The sequence below is a fragment of the Cydia strobilella genome, chromosome 4 (genome assembly GCF_947568885.1).
Source record: "Cydia strobilella chromosome 4, ilCydStro3.1, whole genome shotgun sequence".
Taxonomy (NCBI): domain Eukaryota; kingdom Metazoa; phylum Arthropoda; class Insecta; order Lepidoptera; family Tortricidae; genus Cydia; species Cydia strobilella.
In genome coordinates, this window is record NC_086044.1 from 16,376,172 (window position 1) to 16,393,075 (window position 16,904).

Sequence of the window (16,904 nt, forward strand, 5' to 3'; positions counted from 1 at the left end):
TAAAAATAAGAAATGTTTCTTGTGACCTGTGATTGCCTCTGTCAATGGAGTTGGGAGAGTCCAACTGCTGGCACCGCAGGTAGGACCTAGCCGACACAGCTAATATGCACAATCAGCTCCCACTGTATCGTCTCTCGTGACGTCTACGCAACTTCTTACACTTACGAGTATCTCGAACTAAGAGAACATAGCCCGTGATTGTTTTCTTATGTCTATTGAACTGGGACCCTCCAACTGCTGGAAGCGCATGTAGGAGCTAGCCGACACTTATTTAGTACTCGAACTAAGAAAACTTGTCTTGTGACCTGTGATTGTCTTCCTATTTCAATGGTGCTAGGACAGTTCAGTTGCTGGCAGCGCACGATGAAGGTAACCGTTACGGCTAACGGGTTGTGCACAATTATCTCCCGCTGGACTGTTTCGCGGGCCCGTGACGTCATCGTCAGTGTGTCCACGATCTCGCTTGGGGTGACGGTCGCCACGATCTCGTAGAACTGGTACTCGCGTGTGTCCTTGTTTACGAACACCACCTGCGGATGAGTCTTACATTTAGATACTCCACTCCAGTTTGGTTAAGGTTGTAGGCATAGATTTAATAAGGTTGTAGGTACGAGTATAGAGTTCCTATATGACTATTACTTGCATGCAACCTTCATGCACATAGTTTACATGTAAACTGTAGCTCATCTTACACTGGTGCTTAGAGGGTATTCTTATTTTCATGCGCATCTAGCACTCGCCATAACACGCCTAATCCCACCGGCACGTGGCGTAGGTACATCTCTCCCCACTCCTTCAGCGTCTCCGGGTGCTTGATCTCGTAGAAACTGTCGAAATTCTCGGGAACCACCTTTACTATCTCCGTTGACACTACGTATGATTCTGGGGAGTTAGAGTACCTATAGGGGGTATATCGGTAGTTACAATCCTTACTTTCATGTGCATCTCGCACTCGCCATAACACGCGTAGTCCCACCGGCACGTGGCGCACGTTTCGCCCCACACTTTTACGGTCTCCGGGTGCTTGATCTCGTAGAAAGCGTCGAACTTATCGGGGACCACCTGCACTACCTCCGTCGACACTACGTATGATTCTGGGGACTAAGATAAGCGCTTTTTATATCTATGTACATTGTGGCCGCACGGCGGACACTTTATAAAGGCGGCCGATTAACGGGTGTAACCACCCTAGTCCTAACCTAACAGCAGTTTTCCGTTCCACATTCTACGTAATAGGTATCAATCAAGACACCGTTACCAATATATTTAAATCTAAATCTATTTACAAAAATCGACATTTCTAGTTGTTTTAAAAATATCAAACATTGAATATTTTTGGCAATACGGGATAAATTAGGTATTTATTTACATTTTAAATATTTTTAACATTTCGTAAAACGGAAAACTTAGCCCGGCTATCGGAAACCCATGGACATTGGACACTGGCCCTTTCGCAAGTGCTCATCATAATAAGCGCTTTAGAAATGAAGAAAAATTTGATAAGTTTAGGTGACTTGTTCCACGATATTATTTGATTATCAGATAGTTAGCAATTAAGTGATGACACATTGATTTACGGATTCCCGTATCAAGAAGTACTCGTAGTATTTACATTATCGCAGAGGCCGGGAAAGGAAAATTCGTGGATGAGTTTCGATTTTATCGGACGACGCGAAGGGCACTTAATATTTCTTAAGTAGGTAGGTAGGGAGGTACATGCATCTTATACTAATAGCAATAAAACCTATATTTATAATTTAATATTTTATCGACGTTTATGCCCGTACATACGGTAAAAACTTGCTACGGGCTACGGCGTAGCACTTCTCAGAATACTGTAATTAATAGATGTCTTAATGCCATTTGATACAGTCATTAATATTATGAGAATTTATAATTTAATTACTGCTCTATTACTAACATGGCATTATTTCATTTAATCATTTAATCCAGATAACATTGATCCATAATTAAAACATACAAAACATTTGCAATAAAAATAAAAATAAATAAGATTAAGTATAAAAGATAGATCCATTAAAATTAAATTGACTAAGCATTTGATAATTGAATGATAAAATATAAAAGATCTTGACAATTAATTGATGGGTAATAATAAAATTAATTAATTATTAAAAAGATAAAAAATTTAAAACTATAAAATTGTAATTAAGATATATTATGCACAGTCAAATTTAGTTAAAATGTCAAAACTTAAAACTAAAAACAAAACAATAAGATAGGTATATAATATAAGGATCCATGACTAGACATTAGAACTAAAATAACTGGGCATTTGATAAATGATAAAAAATAAAATTAATAATTATAAAATCCACATATTAAAATCAAAATAAAAATAAAAATAAAGTTAAACGCTCTAAAGGTATGCGCAGTCAAGTTTAGTTAGAATGTCAGGACTTAAAAACTATTCTTAAGTTAGGATAATGTGGGAACATGGAGACTATCCCAGTGTCTTGCTATTGGTATTGGTATTGGATTATGCGTAATATTCCCCTGTGATAACGCATTGGCTTACCTGAATACATATGGTAAAATGAATCATAATACCTCGGTGATATGATGAACCTTCAATAGCTCCGTGTGAACGTCCTTGGCAGCCACATTGATGGTTATTAGTCCGTTAGGATTCGGCGGCAGAGCTATGCCAAGTAGACTTATGAAGAGTGCGCCCTCGCCCAAATTAGTGTATAATAATTGGTTCTGTAATAATAATTCCCCGGTTAGTAATAATACTAATAAATTAATAATCCATACATAATAGTGTCATTGTCAACTAACTTGCCTAACTATACCTATGGGTACCCACAACACATAGTTTTTGAGAATTTTGAGTACCTACGCTATAAATAAATACATTTAATCTCGTAGCCTTTTTGTGGCAGCGTAGTTGTTACAGGTATAGAAAATAAACATTAGAAGATAATGTTTTATTGCTATATTATATAACCAAGTTAAAGCGATTAGAGTTAATTAATAACGACTTATACGTATAACAATTACAACGAGGACTTCATTTGGCCATCTCCCTTGAATTGCTTGTAGCGATTTCATTAACTTGCGCTGCCACGGAAGTACATATAAACTATAATCTTAGTTTTAAAGTTCGTTCTGTAAGTTCTGTTAGCTTTACTATAGAAATATAGCCTTTAGCCCAAACTTACCAGTGATAAACGGAAGCATTGTTTTTAGTTTATTGAAATTATTGACTCATTACATTACGAGTAGATATATAATTATATTTTACCGTAAAATTTCAGGTAATATACCTCGTGTTTTCCCATAGTTTTCGGCTTGAAATAGATCGGGATGTCGAAAACTGAGTTAGGTTCGACGTTACACTGGGCTAACGTGGAGAATGGTCCGGGAGTCAACTCGGACAGCACCAGCCATGTCCCGTCGGTTCTATAATAGCAGGTTTTTTAAAATATTTAAATTAAATTAAATGCGATTTTGCAATTTTTAGTAGTTGTTATACTCTTGTTCCTCAGTCACAATTTTACTGCCACCTAACAATAACAATCAGTGTACATTTTTGGATGAAGTAACTACGCTGAATCCTTACTTATTTACCAAATTGACTACAAAATATACGGGATATTGTCATTGTCAAGATTACCATTGACATGTTGGTAAAATATGGAGATCATGATACGAAAATAACACTGTTAAAATCATGTGTTCGCTTTAAAAACTTGCTCAAAGCAGCGTAAATCAATGTAAAAAGGGATCGTTACCGGTATAGCTAAAAATCTAAATATGTATATCAATGCATTCGCAATATTTCGTTTCTAATCTATGATTTCCTTCAGGTAGGAACAATGAATCGTCGGATTATAAACACAATGCAGAAACCGAGATACCTACCGATTTTTACTACCGGTTAATTTGTATAAAAATAACCCACCAAAAACATTTTCATGTACAATGTTGCCAAGACGATACCATATGGCTCGCACTGTCAAAAGGACATCTCATGTAGACCCAAGCTTCTAACTCTACACGCCCCAACTCTACAAGCCCTAACTTCACAAACTACACCTCAAAATATGTGGCTTGGCGGTTTCGTTACTCAAGAAATATTGTATTTACATATAACAGAAAAGTAATGAACATCAGCGAATACATTTTTCACCTTGCGCCCATGTCACGGTAGCGAAACGGCCAGTTCGTGAAGTTAGGGACTACAGATACCTCTTCGATCCCTGAATGTAAACAGCTACTCATATCTATCAAATCGACCTGTAAATGAATAAATTCGAAATAATGATATAAATGACAACAACTTGAGGCGGCGTACAGAGCTAGCTCCCGTGACTTGTAGTTCTCAATGTTGCAGCTCGCCTACAAGTAAATAAATGACAAGAACATACGGGTTCGTAACCGGCACGTAGCTAGTTTGGACCTCCCGCACCGGACACTCCATGTACATGGTCTTGGCCGCCACGTCGCCCACGTCCAAGCAGGCGGCGTACAGGGCTAGCTCCTGTGACTTGTAGTTCTCGATGTTGCAGCTTGCCTGCAAGTAGATAACACTGAGCGAGTATCGACACTTGGAAACCTGTCCTCCCTCGTCATCACTAGATGTTTTTAGATATTTTCATTCTCGATTTTTAAATGTTTGGTTACAATTTGCTACGCCGTAGACTCCTTAGAGAGTAGCTACGTTTTTAAATTTATAGCAAAGTTTGTAGAAATCATTCGTGGATTAATTCGCCTGGCAAATCGGAAGTGTAATCGAAGTGCTAAGCAGGAGGCCTATTCTAACTTAAAAAATGTGGCTTTCCAACAGAGGAGGGTCCTTATGCTCATGAAGCATAAAGACCCTTCTCTGATGGAAAGCCACAAATGATTGTTCAATCATATAAGCGCTGCTCCCGCCAGTGCGTACGGAACGCTAAGCGTCCAGCATACTCGTAAATCGCTAATTTTTTTTGTCAAAAATTAGAATCTATTCGGGGAATTTTTGACAGTGTCTTACCCATAATTTGACAAACGGATTGTGGCTTTTTGGCCTGTAGGTAATCGTGTAGGTCACGTTAGTGTGTGCCGCGATGTGGCCTTGCATCGGCGAAATTGTAAACTCGTCGGACATCAAGGGTTGCCACCAAAATCTGGACAAACAACAATTACAATCAATAAGCATTTTTTAATTCTCATGCGCACTTTATGCTTCTGATAGAGTTCAAAATTTTTCGAAATAACTTCTTTACGCACATGACTGTAAACTAAGATCTGCTTGCACTCAATTGCCCTTCAAAAAATCTTTATTATTCACTCTTACAAAAAAAAATTATTTAGTTGTACAACACTACCCTATTTTTCAAATTCGGGATTTTTTAGGTTAGTTCTACTCGGTATCGCAAGCTTTTTCGATTTTATTAGGAGAAAAAACTGTCCCAAATATCCCATACATTTTTGGATCTTTCCATTCTGTTACCTACCGTCATACAAAATCTATGAAATAAAAACCTCGGGGCACTGTTTTCTCCTATTAGGATAGAATGAGCTCGTACTTTTGAGTAGAAATAACATAAAAATTTACAAATCTAAAGAAAAAGTGGTGTAAAATTTTAAATAAAAGACCCACAAACGAAGGGATATTAAACTATCAGTTAATATAATGTCCAGAATATGGCACATTAAGCACAAATTTCTAACTCTTGGCCTCACCTGGTCCCGAAGTCCCCTTTATTCAACAGCATGACCTTCAGTATCTTGCATCCGCGGATGCGCACGCGGCCGAACTGCAGCGAGTACTGGCTGAGACACAGGCTCATGCCGGTGGCGCTGCCACTCAACCGCACTAGCGGCCGCTCGATGTTTAGCACTCTCATGTTCAGCTGACAAAATAAAATAAACATGTTACTCTGCGAACCTCATACCTGACGTTAAACGTTTAAGGCCGTTCCATCGGTTTGCCGCTGTCTCTGTCACATTTTAAAAACGTTACCCTACAATATCGAAATTCGAAAGCTATGAAATTACTATTTAAGTTAAGATTGTTTTTTCTTCTTTTTTTGTTTATAGTATCACATAATAAATAACCGAGTAAAGTTGGATTAAAAGTCCGAGTTAGAGGTTACTTTGGGAATTAATTGTATCGAGCGAAGTGTCATAATTCGTGTATCGGAAGCTATGATATTAAAGATAATATAGTCAAGAACTACATATATTTTTTCCATGTCTACGAATATCAACGCCTCTTAGAAAAACAGGTTCATATAAGGAGATTTTTCGCCTTCTGGCTCAGGGAACTGCCTTAAGGGTGGACACATAATTCCGTGCGATTTTAACAAGATCGTCATTCTATCTTGTTGGGACTGGGAGCCTTCTTATGGTACATTTTCTGGTACAATATGTGTATATTCGCTATAATCTCACAACCTTACGTTAAATCTCTATGTTGTAATTCAAGAGGTTATCGGTGGCGGTGGTCAAACATTAAGTAGGTACCTATTTATACTAAAAAGCTAAGGACAGTATGTGTACCTGAATATTCAAATCGCTGATCATGCCAACAGGTTTAAATTGAATCTTCAAAGGGATTTTTCGGTAAGGCAGTATCTTGCATTCTTTAGGGATGACCTTTAACGACGACAGTGCATTTTGAATGTCCATCGCGATTTGATTTCGGATCTTGTCATCGTTGTAATTTTTCACCATTAGAGTTCTAAACAAACATTATGTACATTGTGTTATTATGATATTTCTACAATCAATTTCTTCTACATAATAATAATATGCTGCTACGAGCTATGTAGCGGAAATAACAGTCTTCGTTTTCTTGGGCTTACGCTTATTATACCTATATATAGGTACTTCATTCCTGATAAAATTAGACTCTAGAAGATCACAGATTCTAAACCTTTTCTGTGAAGTTGTACAACAAATAACTTCGATTTCGATACAACTTTGACGTCAAAATCAACGAATACAAAAACAAAATGTAAAAAGCCTATTTGAAGTAAAGTAAATGTTATGATATTGAATCGTCATTTTTAGCTGTCTATCACGGACTACATACTACATCTCCTAATGCTACTCCTACCGTCACCATTGCAAAACCTAAAATGTTCAAGACTCGCCGTGAAGGTCCTAGGTCCGTAACCGGACCAGAATCACCGGGATCCAGACACACGCTCGTCGCCTCCGACTGAAGCGTGTCCTCTATCTCGGGGTACATCTCCTTGAATATAAAACTGGCGTCTATGGCCACTTTGCTGTGATTCATCACCTCTATCTGACGAACTATCTTAGAGCCCACTTTTACTGGCCCCATGTCGAAACTCTTTTCGCACCCTTCGTATAAATCGAAAAGGCACTTTACACCTGCAATTTTAAGGTGAATTAAAGCAAGGGTCTCCAAACTACAGAGGTTTAATATTTTAAAATCGGATCAAGCTAATTCTGCATGGCATTTGAAATGAAAAAGTGTGACAATTGTCATTATTAATATCAACTTTCTATGAAAATATGATGTTTTAAAAGACACTTCCTCACCTCACTTTGTTCTGATCAAGTCTGTGCAAAGTTATCTTAGACGGACTGTATGAATTATGTTGAGTGGTGGTCTCGGTAGGTGGGCAGGAGTAAAAGAATTTAGGGACAACTGCGAGCCTACCGCGAACCACGTTCGACATGTTGCCTCCCTGTCACACTTACGTACGAATTTACAAGTGCGATAGAGAGGCAACACGTCTAACGTGGTTCACGGTAGGCCCTCTGGTCTCCCGTGTTACCTACATTATTAATGTAATTTGATTGAGCGAATTAAAAACATAATTCCTACCTTCTCCTTTAACAGTAATAATTTCTTCGCAGAGCGAATTAACCCAGAACTTTATCTGGAAATCATACTCCGTCTGTTGTTTCGGTCGAAAGTATATTTTCACTTTAACCTGCTCCTTGGGCTGGATTGCAGGCACTGGCTTATAGTCCACGAGGAGCTCAGGCAGAGTTTCAAAATCCAACGCAAGGCTACAATTATACAGTCATTTTAGAAAGTATTTATGTCAAAAGTTGGTAATGCTAAAGTTCAAACTAGATTGTGGAATATGTACAAAAATTTGTACGTTAGGAGAATAAAAAAAATTATATATAAATTTTATTAAATAAAATGAAGGATTACAGAATAGGAACTTTGTCATCGTTCACAAAAGCTACGATTTTCTTGTACGTGTTGTCCGGTGCGTTCATTATGCATTTTCCGAAATCGAAATCCTTGCAGGAGAAATGGTACATTGGTTTTTCTATTTCTGAGTGGAGGAGTATACTGTACTCCGGTCCATCCACAATCTGCAACAAATACAATTTATTTATTAATTTTAACCAATAAAAAGTGTAGTCGTTTCCGCGGAATATTTTCACTTATTTCTTGAAATGCTACTACGGCGTAGCAGATATCTTTTAAGTCCCACGTTTGGTTAAATAAAAACTGTTGAATCGCTAGTTTACAAGTCAAATCAATATCAAATTTATATCAGATGTTAAGTTCGAATGCCGCTTGTCGACACCACAACGCTTGATCTTCGCTACGAAGTTGGTAAATGTTGCTTCGGTACGCTACGGCGTAACGAAGGACACCCCTGACTAAAATTCGTCGTTAATGTAAGGAAGGGGGTAAATCGATTTAAATAAAATTCTGGCCTATGACGATCTAACTTATCGACCTGATAAGAACCGTTTATGTAGAGCTTGAGAAGCGAGTCTACCTTTGTTTTGACATTCGCAGCGAGGCTATCAAAATAGGAGATCAATAGAACACAGTCCAAGGATAATAGTTGGATAGTGGACGTTAGCTTACATTGAGATCACAAGAAAGACTTGCACTGGAACAGTTATGAGTGTAATGCTGAGGGTACCCTCCGCTTGGCTCGCGGGGCCACCGGCCACGTGTCCCGCTCGCGGCTCAACCATTGTCCGGTACTTTAGCTGCGAGGTGTTGTAAATAGCTGACTAGCAGGTTGTAAAGTGGCATGTTTGCTTACGTAGAGCGTCACAGGAAAGGCTTGCACCGGCACAGTCTTGAGAGTAAAGCTGAGGGTACACTCCGCCTGGCTCGCGGGGGCCACGTGCCCCGCTCGCGGCTCAACCGCCACTGTCAGGTACTTTTTAACCGCCGAGCTGTTGTAGCCCCACTCGTAGAAAAACGTCGATGAACCCTCGTTCGTTATCATAAACGTCAACGTTCTTGTGTATGTTGAGGCGGTCTGAAATAAACATCCTGAATTTATAATTCTAAATTTTAAATTGATTAACCTCCGAAAGAAATATAACAACCAACGACAACAAAACTAATTTCTTCGTTTTGGAGGGATCATTAATTCGTATCCACAAACACCCAAACAGCTTACCATAAGAATGTAAAATATCTACTGCTGCCGTTGATAAAGCTACCTACTTAGGTACCGGAATTGGCATCGAAATCAAAACATATGGGTATATGTTTTGATTTCGATGCTCGTGGCTTTGATAATTAATTACCTATTCAAGTTTTCATTATAGTGCGAGAAAAACTAGATTAAAATAGGCTACAGCGTGCTATAGTTATTAGCGTTTAGACTATGTACTCAATATTAAAATGTAAACCTGACCGTTAAAAGAATATTTCCAAATACCTGATCCAAATGTATATTTGTTATAGATTTGCTATCAAGTACATGCTCATTTCCGATTAAAAAGTAGGTTACTTTTGGTCTTATTGAGAGACTTAGAGCATTGACGCACAACGTCAAATACTTCGTCATATAAGTGATGGCACAAAATATCTTGAATGATAAGGGACCATCATCAACTGGGGTGTAAATAAATCTGAAAAGTGAGATTCATAGCTTGGACTTAATCGCCAAGTGACTCCTCTCTTGTCAGTCCGGGTGGCAGATAAGGAAGGATCGTATCTTGAAATAAAACTATTGGAGACAGATGAACACATTGATATTAATTAATCTTTCATGTGAATGGTGGTCAAAAATCGTGGCTTCAAACGTCGCTGCACAACAGGTGCTACCCACAATTGTGTAGAGCAGAAATAATCGTTCTTGAAATCTAAATCATACCTCCCCTCCCCCCCCCCCACCCCTTCCTGATATTTTTGAATGAAATGAAATTTATATAATCAAATGGATTTACAAGGCATTTCTTTTGTCTTTATTTGTCATCAACTTACTTGATCGGCGTCGCCGAGCGAGGCTTTAGTATTCCATTCTCCGGCTCCATAATCACGGGTGTTTTACCGGACTCATTCAACAGCGAGTTACCTTTAAACTCGTATTTTAGGATTTCATTCTCATTATTCGTCAACATCACAGTGTCAGTGATGCTGAACCCAACTAAAGAGTTCCTTACTATTAAAATGGTGGGCACGAACACTACGTTGGGTTCTCTGACCAAGCCAACCACCAGTAAGTTGATAGACATATTGTGTTGGTGTATCGAAAATTTCCACTGAGATTCATAAACCTTAAAATATTTAAAAAGATTTTAGAAATTCGAGATTGGACACTTCTTCCGCCTACAACTTGCGAATTTACTAGGGGACATATGTGGTCACTTGCAAAACTATGAAACTAGGTAAATTATCGTCTGAAGTTGCTAGACGTGTCAAAGAAAACGTCGCGTCTACGCCTCACAGTGGCACAATCTCGCATCGCGGGCTTTCGCCTGACATTTTGTCCCTCATAAATTCGCAGCGGATGGGATAAATCTAATCATGTCTTGTATTATATTATACCCCTGGGGCACTGGGAGCGAAGGTAAATGTAACCTCACAAGAGGTACCGCCTTCCACGTATCCTTTCATCATATTGCAGTGGAATGGTATGAGCTCTATCTTGTCAACCACCATTTCGAATGTGAACTCATATCCTTCGCTTGTAGGATTTATAACATTGAATGACCTGAAAAGCGAAACGTGATAGTCATATAGTCAAAAAAACGACCGGTCTGGCCTAGTGGGATTATCGTTGTCTGAGTACCCATAACACGAGCCTCCTTGGGCTTACCGTGGGACTTAGTCAATTCTATGTAAGAATGTCCTATAATTAGTGTTGTGGATTTAAGCTTTGAGGCGTAAACTATAAGACTTGAGTCGCGACTGCTGAGCCTTGAAGCCTCGAACCTTAAAGCCTCGGAACCTTAACGACTCGAACTAAGAGTTCGTGTTGATGCTTACGAGCAAAGAAACCTCGAGTCTTTTGGCCTCAAGCTTTAAAGCCTCCTAAGCCTTGAAGGTTTAAGTCTGTAAGGTTTTTAGCAGTAAAGGTTTGGAGCAAAAAGTAAAAGCTTTTAACAAATAAGATCAACCTATGCTATAGGGTAGGATGAAATTTAATACGTTTTTGTGAAATAGGGAAAAACTGAAAAAGATAATTATGACTTATCGCGTTTTTAGAGTTCCGTATAGTCAACTAGGAACCCTTATAGTTTCGCCATGTCTGTCCGTTCGTCTGTCTGTCAGTCCGCGGGTTGGCTCAGTGACTAGTACTAGAAAGTTGAAACTTGTATGAATAGGTATGTGTTGTGAAATGTGAACACGCTGAATAGGCATTTTTACAGTTCTGCAGAAACCGTTTTGGTTTTTTGTCTCTTAGTTGTTTAGTTTGCGTTCATGAATTAGTCAATAGCGGAGGCGGTTAAAAGTTAAAACGTTCATACGATTCAAGTAATCACCCAGTCTTAATTAAGTAATAAATATTTTTTTAAATACTTTTTTTTTATTTCTTATGACTCACTCATATAGGACGGAACGGAACGGAACGGAACGGGAAAATTTTAAAATATAGTTTCATAGAACATGTATCTGGATGTACATACGCAACGGAATCACGGTTCTAAATGGTCTCAAATGTGGTAGCATTATATAAGGGTTTTTAAAAGCAAAACAAAGGGTTTCGTCTGGCAAAGGGTATGGTGAGTTAAGCCTTATGCAAATACCCTTATAAAACCCCGATAAGGGATAGCGGGCCGGTCCCTGTTCTAAACCGCTTTGTGAGCAAACCTTTAACGCTCTAGCTTTCAAAATAAATAAATAAAATAAAATAAAATTCATTTATTTCGGACAATTCGGAATCCATATACAATTTACATATCAAATATTAAAATATTAAAATTAAAATTAAAATTAGAATTAAAATTAAAATCTTGCTTGAGCTTCAAAGCTTGAGCCTTAAAGGTTCGAGAGTCGTTAAGGTTCAAAAGTCTTAAAGACTAGTCTTTTAACAACACTACCTATATATTTCTTTATTTTATTTTATTTTAAAAATAAGCTAATTTCGTCTATCGCATAGTCCTTAAAACTCGCGGGCCGAATCCGTAAGCTCATACAAGTGAAGTTTCGATTGGCGTTGTCTATCAAAGATATACTTTTTTCAAGGTCCTCCGGTCTATCGGTTGGTTAATATCTTAAGCAGTTCTTTTGAGTAAATAATAACAAATATCCAAAGCAAATAAAATGTAGTCTAAAAAGGAAATAGTAGATTGTTAACCAAGGGATTTACTTTTCATTTCGAATACGAGGAAAGTAAAATACATGTGTTTTTTTAAACATGACTAAGTATAATTTTTATAGCATTTCTGAGGGTAGTTTAAATTAACCATATATGATTGTTATTTATGAAATGGGGAGTTAAATATCATAATGAAAATTGTATAACAAATCCATTTAAAACCAAATTTCAATTGCTTATCGTAAAAAAATGTACTAGGAAAGTGTAATGTGTAATGCTCAAGTGCAGAAACGTATCACTTTCTGTACACTTTTTAGAGCAACAATGACCCTCTTTCAGAGCATGAGAAATGGAATAATACTTTTTATAGCAGCCTGATCCCAGCACATTGAATTCCATAACAGTGATGTGTTGCGGCAAAGCAACTCCTGTCACTTTTCTCCTTCCGGATGTTAAGTAGTCGCTCTCTTCTATATCCAGGTGGCAATATGGCACCAGGGACTTAGCTACGATTTTGCAGAACATATTCTGATCATCTGGATCTAAATTATCTGTAATAAAAATATAATAAAGCGTTGCTCTTTAAATTAACATCATGTCACTAGCATGTTCGTAGTCAATAGTTAAAACTCACCAATCGAACTTTTCAGTGAAACTTTGTGCTCGAAAGCATCAAGAGGTGAAAACGTAACTGTGAAAACTCCACTTTCAGAGGGCTGGAGGCATTCCTTCGCTGGTTTTATTTTGAAGGGTAAATTGACTTCTAACCAGGTGTCTACACTGCATCTCTCCAAACTTTCACTAAACAAAGTCTCTTTGCTGGAGTCTAGTTTAAAAAAAAACAGAAATATTATGTTTATGAAGATTGTGAAAAAATACGAAGTCAATCAACCATCGAGGAATAAGTATAGGTAGTACGTTAGCATAATTGTTCATCTTGTAAACCTGACTTAACGTCACTGCGGAGTAGGTCGAATATGCAAGAGCGATAGAGATGGACCGCGAGCCCGGAATAGATTTCCATGACCAATAGCATCCCGGGTGAAATCTCTTAAGTTGTTAAGAGCGATGTCTAATGAGCCCTCGTGGATGTTAGCTGCCGTTCTGTTGATGGGTTGGAGAACGGCAGCCACCCAAACATGTAAAAAACTAAATAAATTTAATCATCGCCTCTCGATTGTAATTTTGTCAGAAGATTGTTGAGATGTTACTGTTAAAACTACAAAATCATGGAATTTTTCGAGATATTGGCGTTGATTGAGATATTGAGTCATTAAGAGGTAGACGCGTATTTTTTACATCTTCACGCGACCGGCTGGCGGTCTGTCCACCGTAATGCAACCGGCTGACGGTTTTTTTTTTATTTATAATAGCATCCAAACTATCATTTGACAAAGTATCAATCGGGAGGCGATTACTGAAAAAAAATGTACATGTTCATCTGCCTAACTGACGTTCTTTTCACCGCGATAAAACCGGCTGACTATATTTTTAATTCATGATAGCATATAAACTATCATCTGACAAAGTATTAACCGGGAGGCGATAACTGACGATATATGCTCCAGGCCCGCGGGGCAGATGAAATTTAGATTTTTGCTTTTCGCGGCCTCTGAACGGAACTAAAAATATCGTACGAGGAACGAAGATAAAGTATGTTCATGTATTTAGTTTATCACTTCTATTGTAAACATATATTTCGTGAATCTTTGTATTCTCCTCTCCTTGAAACACTTAATAATGGTATCATTAAATGTTTCAAGTAGTCTTGTGTTATACGCACCTTTAGTATTAGAAGCATCTGCTTCTTGACTTTCCTTACCATCCGCACTGTCCTTATTGTCCTCACCTTGCTGTATTACAACATAACACAATTTACTGTAAATTTACAAGTATGCATCGATCAGATAAATAAATAATTCACGTTGAAAAACTGCTGACCCGATTTAGATGCAATGTAGTATCAATATAGTTTGAGTCCCGGGGGATCATCACTATACGCAAACGAAGTGACGGGCAGTAGCAAGTACCTACTACGTATTATTTAATTATGTTATCAGTATACATCACCTTTTTATTCAAGTTCTTGTCAATTGTCGTGGGGAAATCTTCGTCAATTTGGAAACTCCATGTAATTTTCATCGGCACTTTACCACTGTTTGTCACTTTAAAATCGAATTTTCTTGTCTGTAATAACCATATACAATTTTTGTTTACATAAAATGGCAGGCGTAGCTAACCATACAACTCTATAATTACGATTTAATGAAAATTAATTTCTTAAACGATATTTTTTTCCAAAGTCGCAAATATTTGTTTTATCGCTTTACACTCAGTAAACATCGCGGCGGTTTCTATTTTAGTATTTGCTATTTTCGAAATCTTCCCATTTTCGAAGTTATCCCTTGCATCTTACGCAAAGGATAAAGTACAGTTGAGGAGTGTCCTTTCAAAAGGGCTCATTTTTGTATGGTGTTCATAGAGAAATAAGCCCTTTTGAAAATATTCTCCTCAATTATGATAAAGGTGACTTATCACTGTTTACCTGGTATATAAACGTATCTTTTAGTAAAACTTCCTCCTTCAAATTGTGTGTATATTTAGTATATTCTGTCGTAACCGAATACATTATTATCATCTTAATAGTACCCATCGGTGCCTGAGGAGATTCAATAACCTGTTCATTTAAAACTCTCTCAGCTCTTTCAGCAACAGACGTGTCACTAAAAAAAGAAGGGGATTAGAAAAACAATCCTTCCGTAGTTGGCATCTGGAAACGTATTTAATGCTATACTTTATTCTAATTCAATAAATTACGGATTTAACTAGTTTCCAAAAAATCATGTTGATTTTATATGTAGCATGGCAGGAATTAATCGATAACAAGAAATTACTATCTGAATAGACCACCAGGAATATAAGAACATGTTCTAATGCTACGTATTCCTAATTCACGCTACATACGGAATTTAATATGCTACGCGCTACGCCGAGCTACAGATATTCGTAACAAATCTGTTAAATGATTGCTTTCCTTTACCAATTATGGTCAAACGTGGTGACCGTTTGCCTGCTGTCCCATGTGGGTCCCTTGGTGTCCAGAGTTAGGGAATTGTCGCTGACAGCCGATAAATTACAGAACATAAGTTCCTGCAACGAGGCCGGTATTATACATTTTGATATAAGTTACATATGGTTTGTAATAGTCATTAATAACAATTTCTAGCATTAAAAAAAACATTAATTATCACAGGTAGCAAAATAAAAAATCAATTAAACTAGTGGTTCTGTGAGCTGTAGACGTCGATATAAAATAGAAAAGCTTAAAAAAATCAAATACTTCATTGTCATTATCACAGCGTACTCACGATGGTCTTAAGTGCTATAGGCGCTAATGGTACTTAAGTCCATTATGCCAATTTCAAAAATTTTGAACATATTCAAAAAAACGACACGACTGAAATTTTTTATATAACTACTGAATCTGCTCACAAAATTTCACAAGAATCGGTTGAGAATTGCGACCTGTAGATGAGAACATCCGGACATACGAAAGCAGATTACCCGAGTCAAAACGAAGATTGATTTAAATTGTTTTATTAATAGAGTCATATTGGAATACCTAATATTGTTTTGTTAATTTTAAATTATATCATTTATAATGTCATCAAAGTACATATTTAAAAAAAAAACACACGCAATTACCTTTTTCACTGACACGGGTAGACTCGAGAAAAACACAATTTCTAAGTCCTTTTCTTCTGCCGGTGAAATGTATCCTAGTGATGGTTTAACAAACAAGTTTCGGACTTCTTCCCATTTAAATTTGTAAACTTTATCTGAGTTATTAACCATGATGACCGATCTTTTTTGCATGAAATTCAATTCACACCCACCAAAGTCTAAAATATATTTTAGGCAAGCCGGCTCGTTTCTAATGGCCACCGAGCTGGTAAATGACCTGGTTTTTTTTGTTTCACTGGATTTAGTGTCTTTTTTTTTGGCAGCTCTCTTTTTGCTATCGAGAGTCGAGACAGTTGACTCCGTGCTGCATCGAACAAAATAATATTTAATGCAGATTATGCCCTTCTAAAACTTATTCTAATAATTAACCTATGCCTCTCGTGTCGAATGATGATCCCTATGACAGTCAATTTTTAGGGTTTCGTTCCCAAAGGGTAAAAACTAGACCCTATTACTAAGACTCTGCTGTCCGTCCGTCTGTCTGTCTGTCCGTCTGTCACGAGGCTGTATCTCGTGAACCGTGACCGACAGCTGAAAATTTCACAGGGGCTCCCATACAACAAACGTGATTTTTTTTGCCGTTTTTTGCGTAATGGTACGGAGCCCTTCGTGAGCAAGTGCGACTCACACTTGCCCGGTTTTTATGGAGTAACTGTCATTTAAAATGTTTGTAGACATTTTTCGAAGTTTAGG

At 37.6% G+C, this 16,904-nt stretch overlaps 1 protein-coding gene across 1 annotated transcript in view; it reads right to left on the bottom strand.

The window, feature by feature from the left end:
• LOC134740686 (hydrocephalus-inducing protein homolog) overlaps positions 1-16,904 on the bottom strand; it is a 70,359-nt gene that overhangs the window by 2,659 nt on the left and 50,796 nt on the right. The window contains exons 55-76 of the mRNA XM_063673246.1: positions 16,173-16,515; positions 15,508-15,617; positions 15,013-15,190; positions 14,538-14,654; positions 14,251-14,320; positions 13,102-13,293; positions 12,829-13,018; positions 10,754-10,919; positions 10,190-10,482; positions 9,642-9,834; positions 9,012-9,233; positions 8,153-8,319; positions 7,814-8,001; positions 7,110-7,353; positions 6,514-6,694; positions 5,695-5,864; positions 5,003-5,135; positions 4,395-4,540; positions 3,291-3,426; positions 2,572-2,724; positions 934-1,101; positions 306-530 (exon numbers count right to left, since the gene is read on the bottom strand). Of these exons, the coding sequence (XP_063529316.1) occupies positions 306-530; positions 934-1,101; positions 2,572-2,724; positions 3,291-3,426; positions 4,395-4,540; positions 5,003-5,135; positions 5,695-5,864; positions 6,514-6,694; positions 7,110-7,353; positions 7,814-8,001; positions 8,153-8,319; positions 9,012-9,233; positions 9,642-9,834; positions 10,190-10,482; positions 10,754-10,919; positions 12,829-13,018; positions 13,102-13,293; positions 14,251-14,320; positions 14,538-14,654; positions 15,013-15,190; positions 15,508-15,617; positions 16,173-16,515 (3,985 nt within the window). The remainder of the gene's footprint in view (positions 1-305; positions 531-933; positions 1,102-2,571; positions 2,725-3,290; positions 3,427-4,394; positions 4,541-5,002; positions 5,136-5,694; positions 5,865-6,513; positions 6,695-7,109; positions 7,354-7,813; positions 8,002-8,152; positions 8,320-9,011; positions 9,234-9,641; positions 9,835-10,189; positions 10,483-10,753; positions 10,920-12,828; positions 13,019-13,101; positions 13,294-14,250; positions 14,321-14,537; positions 14,655-15,012; positions 15,191-15,507; positions 15,618-16,172; positions 16,516-16,904) is intronic.